Source organism: Pinus tabuliformis, chromosome 4_1 (assembly GCF_031772625.1).
Source record: "Pinus tabuliformis cultivar Carrire ecotype Pingquan chromosome 4_1, CPIR1, whole genome shotgun sequence".
In the NCBI taxonomy this organism is placed as follows: Eukaryota; Viridiplantae; Streptophyta; class Pinopsida; order Pinales; family Pinaceae; genus Pinus; species Pinus tabuliformis.
The window spans coordinates 962,371,811-962,396,842 of NC_142303.1; the positions used below are offsets into that span (position 1 = coordinate 962,371,811).

Genomic DNA, 25,032 nt, shown 5'->3' on the forward strand with positions numbered 1-25,032 from the left:
CATTTCACTTTCAAATTCAAATTCAAGATTCCCTCACTATGATATTGTGAATATGAGTGATATTGTGAATATGAGTGGTTGCTTATGGTATTGTGAATGGTATTAGGCTATCTCCACTTTCAAATTCAAGACTCCCTCATTATGATATTGTGAATAAGAGTGGTTGCTTATGATATTGTGAATGGTATTAGGCTATCTTCATATTATGGAAATTTAAAAAACCAAAAGATCGATATTAAATAAAATCATTTAATATTTATGTTAATCTGATCTTCTCATACATGTTGTTAATATCGAGGCCATGCATCTTACATTTCACTTTCAAATTCAAATTCAAAACTCCCTCACTATGATATTGTGAATATGAGTGGTTCCTTATGATATTGTGAATGGTATTAGGCTATCTACACTTTCAAATTCAAGACTCCTCATTATAATATTGTGAATAAGAGTGGTTGCTTATGATATTGTGAATGGTATTAGGCTATCTCCATATTATGAAAATTTAAAAAACCAAAAAATCAATATTTTTACTATTTAGAAATAAATATTTTATTAAAAATTTAAATTATAATTATTAATTTATTTTATTAAAAAATAATATATTTTATTTCACATTTTAATTAAACATATTTTGATGCGAAGGCCATATTCACACTTCCAAATTGATAGATTTCCTAATTAAATTGTGAATGGCTATTTGACCATGATGATATCCATGAAAATATCAAGAAAAATAAAAGATTATCACCATACTTTATTTTGGAAAAGAAATTTCCTGGAAAAAATAATTATTAAATTATTTTATATATATTAAAAAATGATCCACAATTACTCTTTTTATATATATATATATATTATGTTTTGTTATATTTTAGTAAAAGCGCTATGAAGTTATATGTATAGAATTTCTTTGAAACCTTGAAAAAAAATAAAGAAGTTTCCACTGCATTTTTGTTGAATGGAGAGGGTTTCTCACCAAATTTTATGCTGCACTTCAAAAAAAATTCAGCCAAATTCTCTTGAAAGAAAGTTAAGTTAGCCCAAGTTTCTTTAAAATATTAATTTACATCATATTTATTACAGAATATAGCATAAGATTTAAAATTTAAATTAAAAACCTTTACCAGGTCAAAAATTAAAGGTCGGTGTCTGTTGGTGAAAAGTAGTTGAGTTTCCAGGTATTTATTGAAAAAATGTTAATATTTTAATTAAAAATACTTATCTTTCAGTTAAGAATAGTTGTTAGTTTCGGTGTTTTGCCCTATATTGTGGGAATTTTAAAGAAACATACTATATTAAGATATTTATTTGTCGTATCTCTATAAGTAGAGTATATTACATATTTGGAAAAAAACCTAATGCCATCATTTATTTGCAGAGGTAACAATTTTTACTTGTGGTAATTTCCACGTACATTTGGTGGTCCTTTAGTTGTAGTAACTTTCTTTCCACGGTCAAATATAATTTCCAACACCCTTTAGTAACTTTGTTTTTTAAAAATATATTTTTAATTCTTGATTTTGAGTGAATATTTTCTAATTGGTCTGATGGGTAAAATAGTAGCTCACTCTATTTCGATGCAAATTTGGTCTTCCCCGGAAACTTAGGTGAGTGTTCAACCGGAAAATTAGTTCACTGGAAAACTGAGTGAGTTTGGGTGCATCGGAAAACTACCTGTCATCGTACCAGAAGCGCTGCTCCACCTTTATTTTAAAACTCGTTTCCTGTATGATTGCAAATTATATATTTGACTTTAAGGAAAGTGCGATCGTCCGCGTCTGGCTGTCCTTTTCACAGTTTACTGTGTGTGCGCCCAGGTGGTCACGAGCTGAGTTGAATGTAACCACGATCTCAGTTATGGAGTCCCTTCTTGATGCCAGGCTGGTATTGTCATGTACTACGATGTGACATGGCATGTATTCCGGAGTTTATAGTCAACGATGATGGATTCTGTGTGCATTTATTCTTCTTCTGCTGGCTATGGAATAATTTGTTCTCTGCTCCCTTCTTTCCTTACATGTACTCTCACTGATGAACGGTAGAGTTCGAACCCGGAACCCCTCAAAAATCATCTGTATCGTCCAGGTGAAAACATGTCTCCGACATGAGGGTTTCTTCGACGGTTTTGTTTGTAAGGTTTAAATGAAATGCAGCGGTTTATATGGACACGACGAGACTGCTGCGGAGTTAAAGATTGCTAAATTTGCCAATGTGGCTTCTCTGCTGTTAGCGTTCAATGCCAGAAAATCTTGGCTGCAGTTTTGCCAAGCTGCGACATTAAAGAAGGCTGAATTGGAAACGAAGAAAACCGTTCTTTGGTTAAATTCTGCTATTTTATAGGCGGACCTGGCCGCTGCTGGCGGTTAATGTAGGTAACGGGAACTTTATCTTGTTGTGGCTAAATTTGCCGTTCAGTGTTGTGATCGACAATTCTTGTTATTTTTTTATTTATTTACTTCAAAAATTCCACACTTATCTTTGACGGCTGCTTCTCCGGTGAGCTCGTTGGACCGTAAACCCCAGTAGGATCAGTGTACGTCGGAATGCGAAGCCTTTGTATGCTTTTCAAACATTATTTATGACTTTATTTAGGTTTTCAGTAGTCGAATCCCTAGAAGCCCATGCTCGGAACGCGGAATAACGGATAAATTTAATTTGAACGTTAATGTTATAAGTGCTTAGGAACGGATTTACAAGAAACATTTATTACTGGTTGGAAAATCGTTCCTTCACATAGGAGAAAAAATATTAACGTGAACGGCTGCGAGAATCCGCTCATTTCAGTTACGGACCTGCTGTAATGGGGGTTTCTGTGGACAGAGCTGCAGGGTTCCAGTTTTATGTATTAATAAGGAGAAATTCATGAGCAAGTATTTGTTCACCTACACTGTGAGTCTCAGCCTGCAAAATCAGAATTAGAGAGCCGTACAGGCAAGTAATGATAGTCCAGTGACATATTCTACGTATTACTTTAAATTGTAATCACGTTTGATTCTCTGGATATGTCTCTGTAGTTTCGTACTTTAGCATCCACGGATTAAAAAACATGTAAAGAGTGTGAACCTTTATTAATGGTTTATAGTTTATGTAGTCATGTGCTCAACCCTTTCGGAATCGGCCTAACGAGAGCAGGGAATGCGTGTAATTTTTTGAAAATGGGGGCGTCAATCACGCCAGGTGCTTGGCTTGGTGTATTTCTTTTCAAAACGTCGAGTAACGGCAACATAGTAGACAATTCAGCTTCCATTTCATCAAAACGTGTTGCTTTTTCAACTCAACCATGGAACTTAGGGCTTATTGCTTTTATTGATACAGTTCATTATTGTTGGTCCAATGATGTTGGTAATAAATGTCATCTGCAATGAGATTTGGCATCTTTTAGGGCGGAGGTATCTTTTTCGGGTGCCAATTAGAGTTTGCACCTATAAAAGATATGACACTGTTCATCGATTCGTTCGTAGGCATCACAGGTGCTAGGGAAATGTGATCGGAATCATTCAGTAATCCTTCTTTTAGCTTAATTTAACTTACATAATGCCTTCAGCAAATGCTCTGATCTGAACTCTGTTGTTTCTGTCTTCCCGGTAAGTACACGCCAAAATTCCCCTTTTTCAATGTCGTGAATAGTAGGAACCTTCTTTTGGCTTGACGTGGGAAATTCTTTTATCATGGCTTAGCGGCGTCCACTGGAACAAATATTTTATGCACCTGAGTCGAGTCTCAGACGAGGTTATGCCTTTGGTCTATGTAAACCCCTGAGGACAGGCCTGATCTGTAGCTTGCTATACCCGTTAGAGCGACCGACGGATGCCACTTTGGTTACGGGTATTATTATATTGGTGTAAAATAATTTTTTTTATTAATATATAAAAATAATTTTTTTATTATAATTCTTTCTGTTGTTGTTTACCTTATGTCTAACATTTTAGTTTTACAAAAGTCAGGTGTTTTAATATGAATATATATTTATTACGGCAGGAGCTTGAAAATTGTCTGGTGGATTCCTTCTTTCAATGAAGCACCAGTATCATTTGCTTGTTCTTCCTTTGGGAATGATCTATATTGAAGTCTAACATTATCCTGAAGTGAACCTTTTGGTTCTGTCAATATAGTGGAGACAGGTGTGTGCATGGTAATGATTGTATGTGCCCCTTTTTAATCTTTTGCACCAGTATAGTTTGCTTGTTCTTCCCCTGTCAATGACCTATATTGAAGTCTAACATTACTCTGAAGTGAACCTTTTGGTTTGGTCAATGTAGTGGAGAAAGGTATGTGTGTGGTAATGATTGTATGTCCCTTTTTAATCTTTTTTAAAGTCTGCTAGTAAGATTTGTTGGTCAACTTCAGTGATTAATTTTCTTTTACCAGCGGTTAAAGGACGTTCTTGAACATTTGACTTAGCTTATTGAAAATATGAATCTACCAAGTGCACGCTGTTGCTAGTTTATGAACCTAGTTTATTTATTTATTTTAATTCATGAAACAGGTTTTAGAAAAACTGGGTAGCAAATATCAATTACAGGACCATGTAATACATGCAAAGAAAATCTCCTTTACCTACTATAGTATTATGTGTTGCTCATCTTACTGTTGTTGATCTATCTTTTAATTTGATTCAGAGAAGACATCGTTACAGTCATGAAAACTTTTTATTTGTTTCCCTCGATTGATATGAAGATTAAATTAAGTTAATGATTTTGACAGCCTAATCTGTTTGGAGGATCCTAGAGGGGTTTTGTAGGCCATTTGGACATGTTGTGCTTTTCTATATAAAATTATAAATTGGATATTCTTTTTATATATTCACTATGAGTTCTGTTGGTGAATTTTATTATAGGAATTGGTTCTTCTCAACAATTGATATCTCCCTAATAGCTCGTTTTGAATCCTTGCCGTGTTTGTACTGTGCATTTTGGTATGCTTGCTATGTAATGACTTTTCTAAAAGGGGCCATGTGATACCAATAACAACTGGGACCAGCATTATTTGGTTAAGTGATGAACAATATGCTCCAAACTGTAAGATTTAACCATCCCTTTGGAGTCTTGAGCAAATTCATTGACTGTCTGAAGAATTGATTAAATTAAGGTAATGATTTTGATAGCCTAATCTGTTTGGAGGATCTTAGAGGATCTTTTGTAGGCCCTTTGGACATGTTTTGCTTTTTTATATAAAATTATAAATTGGATATTCTTTTTATATATGCACTATGAGTTCTGTTGGTGAATTTCTTTTTTAGGAATTTGTTCTTCTCAACAATTGATATCTCCCTCGTTTTGAATCCTTGCCGTGTTTGTATAGTGTATTTTGGTATGCTTGCTATGTAATAACTTTTTTAAAAGGGGCCACGTGATACCAATAACAACTGGTACCGACATTATTTGGTTAAGTGATGAACAATATGTTCCAAACTGTAAGATTTAACCATCCCTTCGGAGTCCTGAACAAATTCATTGACTCTCTGAAGAATTGATTGAATCGATTCAGGTGGAAGTCGACACATGTTTTCTTTTTGTTGAGGATTACTTCCTGCAAGGGAATAAAGGAAAGAATGCCAAAGCAACTGCTCTTTATATTGATAACTCTAGGATAGGGTATTATAAAGAAAAATATTCGTTAGATAATAAACTAGAGGTTTTGAGTCATTTTTGCCAATGATTAACAATTTGAAGCGGTCAACGTTTTTCTCTTGGATGTTCGATCAATCAAAGTTGATATGAAAATAAAGGAGAATATGGCTACATACATTCCAATTGAACATCAATTGCTTGAATGCTTTTGAAATCCTCTATAGATGTGGTTTAGTATGGAGTAAATGTTGTCATGTAATGTATGCATTTATGTACAAATAAACAAGCTTATATCTATCATTTATCAAATCTAGAGAGATCAATCTTTTAAAGTGCACACTTTTCCTCAAATTTTGTATTTTAAATATATGTTTACACCTCAAACATTCCATCTTCTCAAAATTTAATAAATTTGCATTTAAAATAAATCTAAACTAGTCTATAACAAATAAATTAAAGTACATCATTACTATATTATTTCAATTTTAATTACTATCTATGCTCAATGCATAAGCTACATTTGTGTGATATATTGAATAGTACTAGTGTTTTTGTTACAAGCCCAGATCAAGATACAAATGAATGAGAAAAATAATCAATGAAGTTATACCTTGGTTTATGTAATCCCCGAAGACAAGTCTGTTTAGTTGCTTGGTATGACACTCTGAATGACCTGCTGTTGTCTTTTTTTTTTCCTTCTAAAAGGATATTTTTTTCTCATTCATTTGTTAATAAAAGCTGTCTTAATTGTTCTTAATTTTAAGTCTTAGATAGAAAATGTATACGGCCCATCAATTTTTAGATAGAAAATTCATACTACTCTTTATTGCTGGTATGTAATCCTTAAATGCAGTAGTCATGGCATTTTATCAAACAGAAATTTAACTATTTCTGCATTTATTAACATTCCTTGGAAAAGCATTCACTACAAAAAGGTGTTCACTTTTGAGCAGTGTTGCAAAATTTGCCAAAAAATTGGTAATATTTCAATTCCTTTTGACGACTCAATACTCAAACAGAAATAACTAAAAAATAGACGTTTTTAAGAAATCGGAAGAAAATTTAATTGAATCAATTGACTGCATTTTCCAAATAAAATTCCCAAAATATATTTGCCATTTTTTCCGAGTAATTTCAAAATTTTCGTAAATTTTTGCAACATTGCTCTTGAATCATTGGACGATGCTCTTATATTGTACGATACATCTTGTGTTTCAACTTTCCATAGATGTCATATATAGCAATGGGGAGAGCTTATGTAATCATAGATGTCTATTCCAAAGGTTTTGTTTTAAAGTGTAGGATTTTATGCTCTGTTTGATTTCTAATCCTCTATCTTAGCTAATTTCTAAAACAATTTAGTTAATACTTGCAGGTGCTGAGGGAAGATTCTGATCTTGAATTTTTGACAGCAACGAGAAATGAAATCTATCAGCTAATGCCGCTTTAGCTAGGTTGTTAAATCCAAAGTTTATTTGATGCCTTTATTGTAATGTAGGAGCCTTTCATTCATTTGGCTCACTTGACATAAATGGTTGATCCACATCTGAATGATGCATGTTATGCCCAACCGCTGGATATAAAATGACAACGGTGATTTCAAATTAGAGTTATCAATGGGATCACTGCGAGTTTGAGCCCCTCAGAAATGCAGTTTATTGCTGGACAAGGAATAGTTTCATAGCATTTGTTTTCCAAGCAATTTCGTAGTATTTGTTTTCCAAGCAATTTCATAATTTGTTTTCCAAGTGAGTGGAACTCTTGAGTTCTCTAATGGATGATATTTTTGATCAATTACTTTCGCCGTCATGGGAAGAGATGAGTGGTGCTGACAGATCATCTTTGGATAGTAGTGCTGGAGGACCAACAAATTGCTTGTCCGGTGATTCTATGGGAACACCTCAAGGGAGCTCGAGATTGTCAACAATGTCAGTAACGCCGTCAAGTCATATGAGTCCAAACTTAGAAGGTCAGGCTCAAAGAAATGATGTTCAAAACAGTTCTTCTAGTGTAATTGCTGGTGAAAACAGACCGTATTTTTTGAAAAAGCTATTAGTTTGTAATCAAGCACAAAATCAAGAAGACTTGCATAATCCAGTTATGTTGTCTCCTGCAGTAAGTCAAACTGAACTTGATAGCAAGTTCTCAACGGGTGGAACTATACGAGCTCAAGAAAGCCAAAAAAATGTACAGCTTTCAGTACAGAGACAATTTCAGAATAATACTTCTGGGGGATCTGCCGTCTTGCAGTTGAACACACCTAGCCTTGTTTCTCCACATGGAGCTTCATCCCAAATTCTACCAGTCATTGGATGTGCAACAAAAGGAGCCCTTGCTATGCCCAGTTCTGCTCCAGTGGGAGCCAGTGTCAGCGAGGCATCTGTTGTCCAGTCATGTCACGGGGATACTCCCTCACCATCGCCAGTGCAGTCACATTGGGCTCAATCACACATACCTGGAGTTTCACCTATTCCCTTAGTGCCTAGGCAAGGGAAATCAGAAGCATTTATGTTGCATGCAGAAGCAATACAACGTGAAGGGCACATCTTGGGCAAACCATCTCGGCAGGAAGAAGACTTCACTGAACGAGAAAGCAGATCTGCTAATGCTGTAAGGAATGACAACTGTTCATAGAATAACAGTTTAATTTAATTTTTAGAGTGCATTCAAAATTGTTTAAGAAAAAAAAGTTTTACTTTTAATTCATTAAGAAATAGATGTTTCCTAGTTGCAGTCCTTAATTTGAATAGTCATACAATGCTTGCAGGGGCTGGACGGCCGACAGGGACCCCTATTGACCAATTATGCCAGATCACAAGTAGGTCAGACGTCATTAATGGTCACTTCAGGCTCACAACCCTGTCAGCAGGTATGCTATTTTACTAGATTCTTTTCACTTGGCATCTTCAGAGCAATCTGTATGAATTCTGTGATTTACTTTTATTTATCTAATTTGTTATTTATAAACATGCATTATTGCAATGCAGAATACTGGAGTCCAGATGCTACAATCCAGCCAGGGAAATTCTTTACAGCAGCAAGGGAATCGTTCTGTCATTTCTCAAGATCAATTAGCGGCAACTGCTGGAGCTGCTTTGAATGGAGCTCCAAGGACACGTGTGAGGGCTCGTCGAGGTCAAGCTACTGATCCACACAGTATAGCTGAGCGGGTCAGAAAATGTTCCCATTTGAAGCATTGTTACAGAATCCTCTTAATGTGTATGTACATGGCTTCTTTTGCAGTGGTTTACTTAACTACAAATAGTTTTGGAAGCCATGAAAACATTGCCGGTGCAGAGGACTAGGCCTGTCTGTATTTCTGTTTAAAACCTGTTTGTCTTGAAAAGGTGTTAGCATTTTCAGCTGATTATTGTGTTTCTTCTGGCAGGAACGCAGGGAGAGGATTGCAAAAAATTTGAAATCTTTGCAGGAGCTTGTTCCAAATGCTAATAAGGTAGATTGCGAAACTAAACACAACCTATTGAGCATGGATTTTCCACACCATTGCTAGTCTATATACAGGCTTGTTTGCAGTTACATCTCAAAGCTTTACCATTCTTTGGTCGTTGCATTTTCATAAGTGTTATCTTTGTTCCTTAATTTGCAAATGAGTATTCACTGAAATATTTTGTTTTGATCTTCCTCCTTTCTCTCTTGAATGAACTATTTTAATGTCAAATGGTTTAAATTTTTCTATATTTCATCTAAAATATACCTCCACAGGGCACATACTTGCTTTATTAAACTCTAAATTAAGTGTACTTCATGGATGAGATATGTAAGACTCAGCACGTGCTTCTTAAGGCCTTACTAATGGTTGCCGTTACTAACTATATGTTTATAGGGCTCTCTAATTTCTCAAGGACCTCCGGCAATTGAATTCAGAATAATTTCAGCTAGGTTTTGCTTTCGATTTTACTCGCAGACTGTTTTAGTGAGATAATTTATAAATATATTTGCATGATTATATGTTTAAATGTGAAAACGGATTGCAGATCATCTACCTGTGGCCAATGCAAAGCATAAAAGACATAAGCATATGATTAGAAAGGGCAAAAACTGAAGGAATGCGAATCTGAGGAAGTTTTACTGTTTAGAATGAATGATGGATAGGATCATTAAGAGTGGGTTCATTATGCTTTTGAATAGTCCCTGTTCCTTTTTACCTGTATATATGATTGCCCCTATTGAACTCTTTTTACAATGGCTTTTTGCCAGAGCACATCTGGATACTTGCATGGATTGAGTTGTAGACTGATACTGCTCTACTACTCATCGCCAAGTTTCAGTCTGTGGAATTAGTGGTCTGAAGTTTGCTATCAAGAAAATACTTCATAATGTACAGTTTTAAGCTCTAAATGTTTATGATTTACATTATAGCCAGTGTTCTTTGAACTTGTGTGTGTACTATAATTTGTAAAGCGCATTTACGTTACTGGTATCTGAAAAGGATGTCTTAATCTGGTTTTTGGGTTTCCTTAAACAAATTTTGCAACACATCTCGAGTTAGGGAGCAATCTGGCCTTTAGGGAGTTGGAGAATATTTTCCCTGTTATTGCAAATGCCTATGGTATAGTCTAGACTGTATGCAAGTGCCAACTAGGGAAAACCTGTACTTACTAATAAGTGTGGCATATCTAAAAGGCTAGTATTTATGTAACAGGGCTTATCTATCCTAGTTTAGGTGTTGATTAGATTTAGTTACAGTATTAGCCAAGTATGATTGAATTTACGAGACAGTTTACACCAAGTGAAACAGAGCATGGAAAAAGAAGACGACAATATGATGCAGGAGGAACCCCCGAGGCTCAAGTGTGAAGGTGCAAAGGATTCTGACTTGATCTTGTCTTCCTCCGAGTGAATATTTATGGTTAGAGGTGCAAATGTAAATAGATTTGAACTTAGCAGTTGCCTGTAAGTCAATTATTTGGAACAATGAATGTGTTCGTAAGAACAAGTGCATGTGTGTTTTGTGATCCTCGTCTTTATGTAAAAGACTTGGTGTTCTCTTATGTCTATGTTTTGTCGGCATCTGCTTACTGTAGTCAAAATTTCAAGGATGTCTGCTTCTTGTAATTAGTCTTGATTGCAACAAAAAGTTGTTAGCCCGGTATAGCAGACTTAGGTATGCATGAAACATTTGATAGCCTCTAGAGGGATTATCACATCTATCTGTTGCTCCAAGTCTGTTGCTAGATAGGTACTTTTCATTAAGAATGGACTATCTAAAAGTTTGGTATTTATGTATTAGAACTTCTGTATGTTGGGTTAGGAGTAGAGTAGATTAGATTAGATTCTGTTTGGTTTTAGGATTACTGAAATATGATTGAATCTAAGTGACACATATGTCCAAATAGATTCTTAAGACCCAATTGTGAAGGTTCAGAGTAATGTATCAACGTGTCTTACACTGCTCAGTTTGAATTTTGTTGAAAATGTTGGGTTAATCAATCAAGAATGGTATTGGAATTTCTCTGCCATCGCTGGGCTGTTGAACTTGGCTTTTGTTAAGTAACCAGAGTTTGTGGTTGTGGGTATGGGGATGCCATTTTTGAAATTAGGGTTCCCATAGGCATGCAAGTAAAAAAGAAAACATAACTAAAGTTTGTGTAAAACAATAAAATCTATAATGTTAGTTTTTGTAGCACCGGATGTGTTTTAGCCACAAAAATTGGTTGAGAAGCTAGAATATGTGAGATCTCCAAAACTCAAAAATAGTTTTTGGAAAGAATATGTGTCTCAGTTAGATTATTAACCGTTTTTAAAAATATTTCTTAAGTCTAAACTTAGGGAATATGGTTAATTAATTAGTCTTAATTGAGATAAGGTGAGAATAGTCTAGAAATTCACACGGATCGATCCAGAAATGATCTGAACCATCGATGAAGATTTAATGTTGGCTGCTGGAGTCCCAACAGGAAGATATAAGAAGGGATTGATGTGCTGATGGAGAAGACACTTGAGCAGTTTGATTTCTTTGGCAGATCGATTTCCTAATTAGCAGTAGTTAGTTGCCTGAGAGAGAGCTAGAGATTGAAGCAGTGAGTGCGGAATCTGGAGGAAGTTTTTCCAGATCTAGAGAGGCAGCGTAAGAGGGACAAGTTTTTCTAGTGAGACAGTGCAGAAGACTACGCAGTTGTTTCAGAGAGTGTAGTTTGATTTGCTGGGAAGAAAATTCGTTCTCAATTCTAGTGGCTAGGTAGAGGCTCTAGCGGGTCAGAGAGACGATTTCCTCAGCTACAGAAGGTAAAACGACTTCATCAGAGACCAGTCAGAGGCTTGATGTCATAGAGACTATGCAGAGGCTTTAGGAGGTCGAGTTCTCTGTAGGCAGGTTGTGCTGGGATTACTTGTGGTGGAAGGGTAATTCCCTTTAATAATTTTGCCCAAATTTACTTGCTGTGGATTGCCAGTTTCAGGCATCCAAATTCTACTTAGATTTTCACTGCTGCATAATAATAAAAACCCTCACTGCTGCACCGATTTTCCCAAGTTGGGTTTTTCTAAGGAAATTTGTCCAAAAATAATTGTCTCATATTTTGTGTGTGCTATAGCATTTTTCAATTTTCAGCACATTATTTTTCCGCAGAATTTTATTTGTGAAGGTTGCAGTGTGTTTATTTCGATATCTGCCATAGCAGATACATTGTTAAATTAATTAACAATTAGGAGATATAATATCAGTTGCTGCAATAAGATTCTATATTGGATTTCCCACATGGTATCAGAGCGCCATTGATCAGCCGGGGAGCTCAAAGGTGAAAGAAGGAATTTCTTTGTTAAGTAAGAGCAGCATGTTGAAATTCCCAGGAGCAACGCAGTTCCTTGCTAGGTTGACTTACTTGAGGAAGTTTGATTTTTCTAAGCAAAGAGGTAGAAAAAATCGATTTTCCAGATTGAGTGATTCCAAAGGCAGAGGGAGCAGCTCAAATTTTTTCATTGGGCAGATTTCTCGTTGACGCAAAGGGTTTTGCAGCAGTTCGCTAGAGCTGAACCAACGTTGGGTGGAAGAGAGGAAAGCACACTTAGAAGAGGGAAAATTTTCTCAGGGAACTTCGAGTCTCGGAAGTTCGAATTTCCAATTGCAGATTTGTAGTAGCAACTTGCAGGATCACATATTCTAGAAAGGACGAGTAGCAGCCGAGCACCGGGAAAGAGGGAGTTTTTGACATTTTCAGAGATGGCCACTGCAGGGCTTATTAGAGATTAGGATAGGTTGGATGGAGCTTCCAACTATGTCATTTGGAAGACTAGAATGTTCTTCCTTCTAGATGAATATTGCTTGAAAGCCTACATTGATAATTAGTGGCAGTTCCTAAGGATGCATATCAGCAGAAAGAATACAAGAAGGAAATAGTGTGGGTGAAGCGGTTGATCCTGGATGGAGTCATGGATCATATAGTCTCACATATAGCTGGCAAAGATATTGCCAAACAGATGTGGGATGCTCTCTTCATTTTATACCAGGGAACTTCTGAGCAACAAAAGATGTTTCTTGAGGAGAAGCTGAGATGCATCCAGATGCAAAAGGGGGAAGATATAGATTCCTTCCTTACTAGGATTTAGGGAGTCTGAGACCAACTGCCAGTTGTTGGGGTAGTGCCTGAACCCACGGAGCTAGTGCGATTGACACTTAATAGTGTCTCGGAGGATTGGTAGGTCTTTGTCCAAAGCATATTGTTCAGAGATAGGTTACCAGCGTGGGACAAGATGTGGGCCAATTGGCAGCAGCAATAGCGGATCGAAGATGGTAAAGGAGGAGGAGAATGTAGCCCTCGCATCAAAGGGTCCCAGTCAGGGGCAAGGGGAGCAAAGAAGGAAGAAAAATGACCTGTCAAAGGTCGAGTGCTTTGGGTGTGGTGAGCTCGGTCACTACAGTACCCAGTGTTCTCTCAAGAAGAAGGACAAGGAGGAGAAGCATGACTAGTAGGTAGTTTCTGTAGAGATCGACAATTTGTCTTCCAAGTTGGAGGAAGACTTCGCGATGTTTGCAGATATACCTCCAGGAGTGAGTGGGGAGATTTGGTAATGTAGTCCTAGAGATTACAAAGATTGGGCAGGGTCCTTGAGGAGTCCACCTCATGGATCAGTACCTTGCTACAGGGGCCCACAGTATTCAGTAGAAAGATGGATCAACAACAATTGATGCATTTAGAGACCGAGTGATAGTTGTAGAGACTAGTAGAAATTAGATGCTGACGAGAACAATGCAGTGTTGACAACAGTGCAGATGGCACAATTCAAAGTCAACAATAGCGCAGATTCTTCAGAGACTAGTAGCAATCAGATGCTGACGAGCACAATGCAGTGTTGACAACAGTGCAGATGGCACAATGCAGAGTCAGCAGCAGCGCAGATTCTTCAGAGACAGTGCAGAGACTAGTAGCAATCAGAGACACGAGAGATAGATGCATCATACTGAACACAATTGATTCAGTATTTTGTATGCTTTTTAGTTGCAAATGTTGCAGTTGCAGCAACAACAAATGATAGGGAGTTGCAGTGCAGATGTAGAGTTGGTAGTAGTATGGCAATGTCAGTAGCAGCATAGATGCAATAGTTTGGTTTAGCTACAATCAATGGTAGATAAATCAAAGTTAGCGTAGTGGTTGATGGGTAGTAACTAAGGAAATAACGCAATGATTAAGGGAATGGTGCATTGTTTGAGGAAACAACGCAGTGACCGAGGAAGCAGCACTGTAACTGAGGGAACAACACTGTGATTGAGGGAGTAGTGCAGTCATTTCCAACAGAGTTCCTTGCCAGACATCAGTAGCGTAACAAAGGTGATGCAGAGACAGGGCGCTGTGGCAGGATGTGTAGCACTAGAGAGAAGTTAGAACACAGTCCTCGCTAAGAGGGAGTGTTAGTTTTTATAGCATCATATATGTTCTAGGCATGAAAATTGATGGAGAAGCTAGAATACATGAGATCTCCAAACAAAACCCAGAAATCATTTTTGGAAATTCTGCCTAGAAGTGTCTCAATTAGATTATTAACCATTTTTTAAAGTCTAAACTTAGGGAATATGGTTAATTAATCAATATTATTGAGATAAGGCGAGAATAGTCTAGAAACTCATACGAATTGATCCAGAGATGATCAATGCCATCGATTAATATTTAATTTTTAGCCATTGGAGTCCCAACAGGAAGATATAAGAAGGGATCGATGTGGTGATGGAGAAGACACTTGAACAGTTTGATTTCCTTAGCAGATCAATTTCTTGAGTAGCAACAATCAATTGCCACAGAGAGAGAGCTAGAGATCGAAGCAATGAGTGAGGCAGCACAATCTAGAGGAAATTTTTCTAGATTTGGAGAGGCATTAGCAAGAGGGCCAAGTTTTACTAGTGAGGCAGTGTAGAGGGCTACGCAGTTGCTTTAGAGAGGGTAGTTCGATTTGCTGGGGAGAAAATTCATTCTTAGTTCCAGTGGCCGAGCAGAGGTTCCAGAGGGTTAGAGATACGATTTCCTCAGCAACAGAAGGCAAAACGACTTCACTAGAGACCAGTCAGAGGCTTGACGCAGTGTAGCATAGAGGCTTAAGGAGGTCGAGTTCTCTGTAGGCAGGTTGTGTCGAGATTTCTTGTGCAGGAAGGGTAACTCCAATATTTTTTCCCAGATTTTCTTGCTGTGGATGTTTCAGACATCCAAATTGTACTCAGATTTTCACTGCCGCATAATAATAAAAACCCTCACTGCTGCAATGGTTTTCCCATTTGAGTTTTTTGGGGACATTTGTCCAAAATAATTGTCTCATATTTTATGTGTGCTAGCATTTCTCAGTTTCCAAGGCATTGTTTTTTCATAGAATTTTATTTGTGAAGGTTGCAGTGTGTTTATTTCTATATCTGCTGTAGCAGATAAATTATTAAATTAATTAACAATCAGGAGAAATAATACCAGTTGCTGCAATAGGATTCCATATTGGAATTTTCACATGTAAACGCTATGATATGGACTGTAAAAGTAAATTCTCTATCATGGAATATCAACACGGCGATTTATGTGGATTGCCAGTTTCAGACATCCAGATTGTACTGAGATTTTCACTGCTGCGTAATAATAAAAATCCTCACTGCTGTACCGGTTTTCCCATTTGGGTCTTTTCGGGGACATTTGTCCAAAAATAATTGTCTCATATTTTGTGTGTGCTAACATTTCTCAGTTTCCAAGGCACTATTTTTCCGTAGAATTTTATTTGTGAAGGTTGCAGTGTGTTTATTTCTATATCTGCCGTAGTAGATAAATTGTTAAATTAATTAACAATTAGGAGAAATAATTCCAGTTGCTGCAATAGAATCCCATATTGGAATTTTCACATGTAAACCCTGTGATATGAACTGTAGAAGTAAATTCTCTACCATGGAATAACAACACGGCGATTTATGTGGTTCTGCCAAAAATTGTGGGAAGTGTACATAGTGGTGGGAAATAGGAATCTGGAGTAAGTTAGTAGTTGTACAGTAAAACCTAGTAGCTCCCACATATAAGGTGTTGGCATTATGATTCAAGTGTTGTCCTTGATGGCAACTCACTCAGAGGTTGGTACAGATGCTCAGAAGTTGGTACAGGTGATGGCAACTTACTCAGAAGACAGATCCTAATACAGCTTGCCAAGGAAGTTCATACACGCAGGTTTGTTAAGCCCAAGTCGCGTGTACACGCAGGTTGGCTTCAGAAAAAGCGCGTGTATGTGGAAAAGTACCTTTGGTCCATGGCGGTTAGTCCTTGGAAGTTGTGCCTATGGTTTCGGACCATTGTGTCTCGACGGGCGTGTCGATCCCTAGTTTTGAAGTTGATGGTATTGTGTTTCTATGGTTTTGGCTCTTGGTATTGAACAAGGCCTAAGGCTATATAAGGAGAAGATCACTAGGCAAAGAGAAGAGTGTGGGTGTCTGACGCAGTGAGAGGATCTGGTATTGCTGGTTATCTGTTCGGGACGCTTGACAAGGGTCGGATCTGACAGCAAAGGCAGAAGTAATCATTTCTAGATCTGCACGCGGGTTGCCTTTGGAGAAAGCGCGTATACACGCGGTTTTGGTACAGTGAAGTAGCGTATGCATGATAAGGGTTGATATTTCAGGTTGTTGCTGATTCTGGTGGTTGTTGCAGAGTTCTAGATTCTGGTTTGGGTTCTGTGTTCTTGATGACAGGGTTTCAGTGATTCGGTATTGGGTTGTTTAATGAATTATGATGCAAGTATGAGTTGATGATTGTATTGCGGTAATGTTTGCTTTGTACTCTTGGATCCAGTCTGAAAATTGATGAAACGTGGTCCCTGAAGGTTGTAGGGTCAGCACCTACGTACTAGTAAATGGATCAGCTAGTACAAGAGCTGAGGGGGTTGTAGCTCCCTTCCAGAAGTAGTTGGAAAACGAAAGAGAGGGTTGTAGCCCTCTGCAGGTTGTAGCCTGCATACTGGTAAAGGACTGCACCAGTATATTGTAAAAGAAGTTTCTCATTAAAGAAGAAAGAGACGAATTGCAGCAGGTGGTTTTCACCCACATTGGGTTTCCACCTTATATCATGGTGTTCATGTGTGTGGCTCTTGTGTGATGTTCTGTTCTGTTATACTGCACCTGTTTACTGTTAAATTGCTTAATAATGTTCTGATGCATTTACTGAAGATAAGATTAACTGAATCATAAGATATCTGCATATACGCTAGTTTCTTTAGACACAGTCGCGTGTACACGCGGATTCACTTAACTGAAGTCGCGTATATGTTTCTGAGTATGAAATTGAAAAGGTTTTATTGATCTGATAATACTGATTCACCCCCCCTCTCAGTATTATTTCCAACAATTGGTATCAGAGCAGGTCCTTCAGAGGAAGCTTGATCGCTTGAAGGAAAAGATCCATCAAAATGGCTAATCCAGAAAGAGAGGCACACATCAGGCCACCAGTCTTTGACGGGAACAATTTTACTCACTGGAAGATAAGAACCACTGCATATCTACAGTCTCTTGGAGCAGAAGTTTGGGGACTCGTAGAAGGAGGATACAAATTCCCATCAGCAACTCCTACAGATCCAGCAGAGAAAAAGCAATATGAGCTCAATGCCAAAGTAGTTAATGTCCTATTGAGTACTTTGACTCAATCAGAATTTATGAAGATCATGCATCTCAAATCAGCTAAGGAAATATGGGACAAAATCGTTACAAGCTACGAAGGAGATGATCAGGTAAAAATAGCGAAGCTTCAAACTCTCAGAATCCGGTATGAAACTCTTAAGATGCGAAGTAATGAAAGCGTAGCTAATTATTTCCTGCGTATGGATGAGATTGTGAATTGTATGAGGGATCTGGGTGAAGAATTTGAGGAAGTTGTCTTAGTTCAAAAGGTTTTGAGATCTCTGTCTACTAAATTTGATTCTAAAGTATCTGCCATAGAAGAAAAGGAGAATGTGCGGAAAATTACCATGTCACAGCTTCACGGGATCTTAACTGCTTTTGAAATGCGACAAGAGGTACCACCAGAGGCCGCATTCGAAGTGTCAGAGGAAGAAGATGAGGTAAATTTTGTCAAGAATCTTGAACGGGGAACTGGACGGTTCAAAGATAAGCTACCTTTCAAATGTTTTCTATGTGGTAGAGTTGGTCACTATGCTGCTAGATGTCCTCATAACAAAGAAAGGATATATGAAGAAGATGGTAGAAGCTATTATTCCCATATTAAAAGTTCATTAAATGATAGTGAAGATATTAGAAGTCTCATGGCGCACAAGAAGAAGAATGCTTCATCCAATAATAGCGAGGATATTAAAAGTCTCATGGCACATGAAGAGATGAATGCAGAAACTGAAGAAGCTGCCAAATTAAAAGAACTATTGGAAACAGAAACCAGGGTAAGGGAGAGATTGCAGGATATAGCAAAAGATCAGAGCACAACTATTCAGAGACTTGAATCAAAGATCCTCTCTCTAAAAGAAGATCTTGAAGATCAAGAACATGAAGTGATCAAACTAAAGCGACAAGTGGAAGAAGGGAGAAAAGTTGAAGAAGACCTAAGGAAGCAGTATCTGAAAAAGGAAGAACAACATCAGGTTGAGGTAAATATCTTGAAAGGTAAACTAGAAGAAAAGGATAAGCTCTTACGATTTCAAGATAGTTCTAAAGTCTTGGATGATATTCTTAATAGTCAAAGATCTCCTGCTATCAAGACTGGTCTTGGTTTTCATGAATATGGTGAAGGTGAATCTAGTTCACAAGGTGAGGCAAGAAACTCTAATGAGAAATCTGAAATGCTCAAGGAACAACCAAGGAAAGAAATTCCTCAAGGAAGATCCTTTACTCCTAACTATGGACGTGATAGACGATTATTTCCTCCGCTGAATAATGTTGAATGTTATGTATGTCATAATCTTGGACATGTTGCAGCCAGATGCAGAAGTAGAATGGTTCAAGAAAGATCATCGCATTCCAGGCATTTCAGAGGGTATTGCTTTGCCTGCAATGCATATGGACACAAAGCAATTGATTGTGATAGAAGGAACATGAAAAATATAAGGTGTTATACATGCAACAACTATGGGCATAAAGCAAGGGAATGCAGGAGCAGATTTCAAAATTCAAGACAAGGGGACCATACATCATCACAGTTGCAGGAATTGAAGAAGACAGAGACAGAAAGGTGTGGGATAACTCAGTCAACTGACATAACAGACACAGGGGAATCTGAAAGTGATGAAATTCAGTATTCCATCCTGCATACGCTGATATAATGAAGACAAGTCGCGTATATACGCGAGTTACAGGCTGCAAAGTCGCGTATATGGAGAAGGGGCAGCAGAACAGACCCAGGTTCAGTCATGGTTGGCTCAGGCTCAGGGGGAGCAGAACAGACTCAGGAAATGGTTCAGACATGGTTGGCTCACACTCAGGGGGAGAATATTCTTCAAATAATGCATTGTTGGCATTATGGTTAGAAGTTGTTGATAAAGTCTATGAAGCTAAATGATACATCTTACTATGGTATTGCAGGCTGATGCTTATGGTACAGATCATGATGCTGTTGGTGGCTTTCATAAGTCTTGGTCTAGATATTTCGTCTCTATGTCATGTATCTCTTGTGATATCTCTTTTTATGGTGTCAAGGTCATGTAACGGCCTATGTTGGTTTCCCCACTATGCCTGGGATGAATGATGAATGTATGTTGAGTCTTTTGGTGATAGGAAGGTCTTCTATGATGTATAAGTCCTTGTTCTTCTTGAAGAACATCTTTTGCAGATCTTGCCTACAGTCAAGGGGAGCATGAACAGCACAATTCAGCAAGAGCAGGATGGATAGATTGGTACACTTTGGCATACACAAAGGGGGAGCACAGTTGGAGATTTCAGCGAGTACTCAGGGGGAGTATGGACAGCAGAAGGTATACCAAAGAAGAGAATATCTTGGTCCGCCCTTTGCCCTTGATGTCAAAGGGGGAGAATGACTTGGTGTGGTGGTTGCCATCAAGTCCAAAGGGGGAGATTGTTGGCATTATGATTCAAGTGTTGTCCTTGATGGCAACTCACTCAGAGGTTGGTACAGATGCTCAGAAGTTGGTACAGGTGATGGCAACTTACTCAAAAGACAGATCCTAGTACAGCTTGCCAAGGAAGTTCATACACGCAGGTTTGTTAAGCCCAAGTCGCGTGTACACGCAGGTTGGCTTCAGAAAAAGCGCGTGTATGTGGAAAAGTACCTTTGGTCCATGGCGGTTAGTCCTTGGAAGTTGTGCCTATGGTTTCGGACCATTGTGTCTCGACGGGCGTGTCGATCCCTAGTTTTGAAGTTGATGGTATTGTGTTTCTATGGTTTTGGCTCTTGGTATTGAACAAGGCCTAAGGCTATATAAGGAGAAGATCACTAGGCAAAGAGAAGAGTGTGGGTGTCTGACGCAGTGAGAGGATCTGGTATTGCTGGTTATCTGTTCGGGACGCTTGACAAGGGTCGGATCTGACAGCAAAGGCAGAAGTAATCATTTCTAGATCTGCACGCGGGTTGCCTTTGGAGAAAGCGCGTATACACGCGGTTTTGGTACAGTGAAGTAGCGTATGCATGATAAGGGTTGATATTTCAGGTTGTTGCTGATTCTGGTGGTTGTTGTAGAGTTCTAGATTCTGGTTTGGGTTCTGTGTTCTTGATGACAGGGTTTCAGTGATTCGGTATTGGGTTGTTTAATGAATTATGATGCAAGTATGAGTTGATGATTGTATTGCGGTAATGTTTGCTTTGTACTCTTGGATCCAGTCTGAAAATTGATGAAACGTGGTCCCTGAAGGTTGTAGGGTCAGCACCTACGTACTAGTAAATGGATCAGCTAGTACAAGAGCTGAGGGGGTTGTAGCTCCCTTCCAGAAGTAGTTGGAAAACGAAAGAGAGGGTTGTAGCCCTCTGCAGGTTGTAGCCTGCATACTGGTAAAGGACTGCACCAGTATATTGTAAAAGAAGTTTCTCATTAAAGAAGAAAGAGACGAATTGCAGCAGGTGGTTTTCACCCACATTGGGTTTCCACCTTATATCATGGTGTTCATGTGTGTGGCTCTTGTGTGATGTTCTGTTCTGTTATACTGCACCTGTTTACTGTTAAATTGCTTAATAATGTTCTGATGCATTTACTGAAGATAAGATTAACTGAATCATAAGATATCTGCATATACGCTAGTTTCTTTAGACACAGTCGCGTGTACACGCGGATTCGCTTAACTGAAGTCGCGTATATGTTTCTGAGTATGAAATTGAAAAGGTTTTATTGATCTGATAATACTGATTCACCCCCCCTCTCAGTATTATTTCCAACATAAGGTAATAGAAAACACAAATCCGATGTTTATGTGATTACTGGATGTAAAATACAGACACTTAGAGTTAGAATAGCGTACTGCATAGATTCGTGTAGCATATCATATGACATGGAAAATGCAAATCAGACCCTAAATCAGATTTTTGGGCATTGAGATTATGGACTAGACCTTAAGAATGAGAATACCAGGAATGGGATTAGACTCTGCAAATCAGAATTTTGGAGTGTTTCAAGGGGATGTTCCTTGAGTTTCGTTGGGGACATCTCCCAAAGCTGGGGATGTGTCCCCTGGCAACTCAGGGTTTTCACAATCCATGCTGTTTTAGGTTTGTTTGAGCAAATATTTACTGTGAAAGGTACAAATGCAAATAGATTTGTATGTTGCACGGGCACCTGCTTGTAAGTTGCCTTCCCGAAACAATGAATGTGTTTGTATGATCAGGTGCATGTATTTGTGATCTTCCCATTTACTTAAAGAGTTGGTGTTGTTCTAGGTTTATGTTTTGTAGTTTCCTACTGTAGTTTAGACTTTAAGGACGGCTGCTTCATTCAATGGATCTTCAGTGCAATGGAAAGTTGTTAGCCTGCTCTAGCAGCTTATGCGTTTTAAAAATTTGATAGCCCTGCATCACTTGGCCTGGCCTATTTTACCAATCTGCCTGGTCGTTCTGCTGGACTTCCGTTCTGCCATGTCCATTGTGCCTGGCTTGGTGGACTTCTCTCATCCACTGTGCGTGTCTGGTTTGCTATGCCCATCGAGCACCTTAGATCGGTTATTTCTGTATGGTATGTTATTCCCTGATTGTATATCACCTCTCTGCTATGTGCACATGCTCTCATATACTGAACAATCTTATCACAATTGGCAGTGCGTTCACGCTTATCTTGATAAACCAAAAAGGTAGACAGAATGGGATATCAGAAGGATTGATGTAATAAGTTGACATGAAGAGGATCAAGCCTATTACGGAATACTGGAGATTTAAAAATTGAATTGCACATGTTATCATTAAAGGGATCAAGTTTCAATAAAATCACACCCTGTTGTATATACAAAGAAATTCTGGAATTAGAAGTTGCTGAAAATGTCAAGAAACTAAGTTGACAATAAGTCTTAATAAGATATCCTTTAAATATGGTCAATGTATATTAACTGGCATGACATAATGCATTTTGTTTTTTTTGTGTATTGTAGGGCAGAGAATGTTTGTACTTCTTTATTGACATCATGGGAGGATGGTGATTAATAAGAATCCAAGGGATAATATTTTTTTGAGTGTTTTGTTTGTGTAAGTGGTTGTTACCTAAAGATTCTAAACCACTGTCCCACATAGAAAGCTTGCTAAATATGCTTTTAATGTATGCAGACAGACAAAGCGTCCATGCTGGATGAAATCATTGACTATGTCAAATTTCTACAGCTGCAAGTAAAGGTTGTAACTTCGACCGATTTTTTTTGCAAGATTGATATTCTGCAGCCTATGGAATAGTTTTTGTTCTTAAAACTTAACTGTTTTGCAGGTTTTGAGTATGAGTAGGCTTGGTGGTGCAGGTGCTGTTGCGCCTCTAATTGCTGATGTTCCAGCTGAGGTACACACCTGATTGTTGAATTTTTTTTATTCCCAGTCATAGTTAGCAAATAGATTAAGTAGCTTGGATGACTGCAATTCTGTTAGTGGAACAATGATTTGTGATTTACTTTGGTTGTTGATGCCATCCTTTGTGTGTTTCCTCAGGGATCTGGCAGCCTGGCATCAGCGGCTCTGGGTCAAGCTGGTGGTTCACTATCGCAGGATAGTTTAGCCTTCGAGCAAAATGTTGTGAAGCTCATGGAGAAGGATATGACTGCAGCCATGCAGTATTTGCAAAATAAAGGGCTTTGTTTGATGCCAATTGCATTGGCAACTGCTATATCGAGTTCAACTGGAAAGCCATTATTGGGTTCTGGGATAACAAATTCTGTTGACAGTATCAGTGACAGACAAACCTCAGGCAAGCAGCCTGCTTCATTAGCTGTCAATAGTTGCTCAGGTGCTGTTGGAATGGGATCGGCTGGATTCGGCAGTGATTTCCTTTTAAAGGAAAACACACTTGAAAAGAGAGGAAGAGAAGTAGTTCCCACTGCTGAGTCAAATGGTGCGGAGTTTGGGATACTATCTAGCCTGCCTAAACTTAGGAGAAAGGAATAGAGAAGATATCTGAGGCCAATAAAAGTTGCTTCTAACTTAAAGTAAGTTCCATGCTGGAGAATTCTACTTTTGATTGTAGACATTTTTGTTCTGCAACATGTGTTATATTTTCACATTCCCTTATCTAAACAATGATTGTTTCCAGAAATTACAAACATTGTTCATGAATTACTGCTTCTTATGAAAAATAATTGTATGAATGTTTTGTGGATTTACATTGTTTTCAATTAATTTTGTTTCTTGCGAATCATTTTTGCATGCATCTTTAAGCCCTTGGAAACGAAAATAAAAATAATTTTATTAATATCTGACTTTGTCAAACTTTTGTTACTAGTGGTTAATTATGATTGAATTGATGCCTATTTTCTTGGAGCTGAAGTTTTGTTTCCATGTTAACAGGGGTTATCCAATATATGAAAAGTATACTGGTGGTTCACATACGAAACGACGTGGGCTAGGAGCATCTCTAATGGAGTTTTTTGCAATGTTGATTTTGCTTATCATCTTAAACTGTAATCTCCCAGCTACCATGAACTAGCTGTTTGTTGGCAATCTTAGATCTCTGCAAATAGCATAGTAATTAACCACTTTCTAACAAGAACCAGAGGACAGAAATTGCCGTGGTTTTTACATGTCCGTTAGTCTTTTCTCGATTTTTGTTTAAGTAGGAGTAGTTGTTTTTATTCAAGTATGAAGATTCAATTGTATAATCTTCTGGTTTTTTAAGAGCCCCAGGGATTAGTATTAAACATATCAATCGGGTGGGTTTTGGTGTGGGAAGGCTTTTTAATTATTCACGTCCTTCTCATGCAAGTCAATATTATATTCGAAAACGTTTACCGTGAGGGTTTTGGAATTCTCAACATGGTGTTAATTATATTCAAATACAAATGAAAGTTTCTTTTTTACCTGACCATTAACAGTTTCAGAAATTTTAGCTGTATTTGGTAAACATACACCCTTGATTCATTGTTTTAAAAAGTTTTTCTTTTTTTAAAAGAACATACACCTCTTGATTCATATTTGTAAAAAGAATTAGCTTCAGCAAGTCTTTTGGTACACGCACATAGGAGAAACATGCCCCGGGGGGCTGCATTGTATAGTATGGCCCTGGCAACTGGAAAGGAACCTGGTGGATAGCTGGAAACTTTATTTACCTCACCTGTGATTGAACACCACATTGGTGTTTATTTATAAAACGTTAGAATCTAGAGCACAGCAACATTTGATTACAGAGACATAATATTCAGGATTTTGCTTACAGTCAGCATGTGCATTTTGATTTTCAAAGATAATGCTGTTATATCATAGGTCAAATTTTCATGGATATAATACTATAGTCCGAGTGCTATAAATTTAGGAATCTTGTAGAACAAAATGTCTGTCCATTTTGCTTCTGTAAAACACTGATAAGGTCCATTGATGCTGGCAATGTTGGTGAAGCACTGTACATTGAAGATTATTTTATTGGAAAGTCG

At 37.9% G+C, this 25,032-nt stretch overlaps 1 protein-coding gene across 12 annotated transcripts; it reads left to right on the forward strand.

Annotated features, from left to right (window-relative positions):
• Positions 1-1,850: 1,850 nt before the first annotated feature.
• LOC149179356 (uncharacterized) lies at positions 1,851-24,460 on the forward strand. Of its 12 annotated transcripts, none has more exons than XM_089420619.1 (11): positions 1,851-2,375; positions 6,949-7,027; positions 7,390-7,542; positions 7,690-8,183; positions 8,341-8,442; positions 8,561-8,743; positions 8,962-9,027; positions 22,733-22,798; positions 22,887-22,955; positions 23,102-23,595; positions 23,954-24,460. In XM_089420619.1, exons 3-10 carry the CDS (start codon positions 7,392-7,394, stop codon positions 23,552-23,554), a joined length of 1,584 nt encoding a protein of 527 aa, XP_089276745.1. In that variant the 5' UTR covers positions 1,851-2,375; positions 6,949-7,027; positions 7,390-7,391; the 3' UTR covers positions 23,555-23,595; positions 23,954-24,460. The 12 variants fall into 12 exon arrangements, with proteins under 12 accessions (XP_089276745.1, XP_089276744.1, XP_089276741.1 ...); XM_089420618.1 differs by having other exon boundaries at positions 1,851-2,371; XM_089420623.1 differs by having other exon boundaries at positions 1,854-2,375; positions 7,427-7,542.
• The last annotated feature ends 572 nt before the right edge of the window (positions 24,461-25,032 follow it).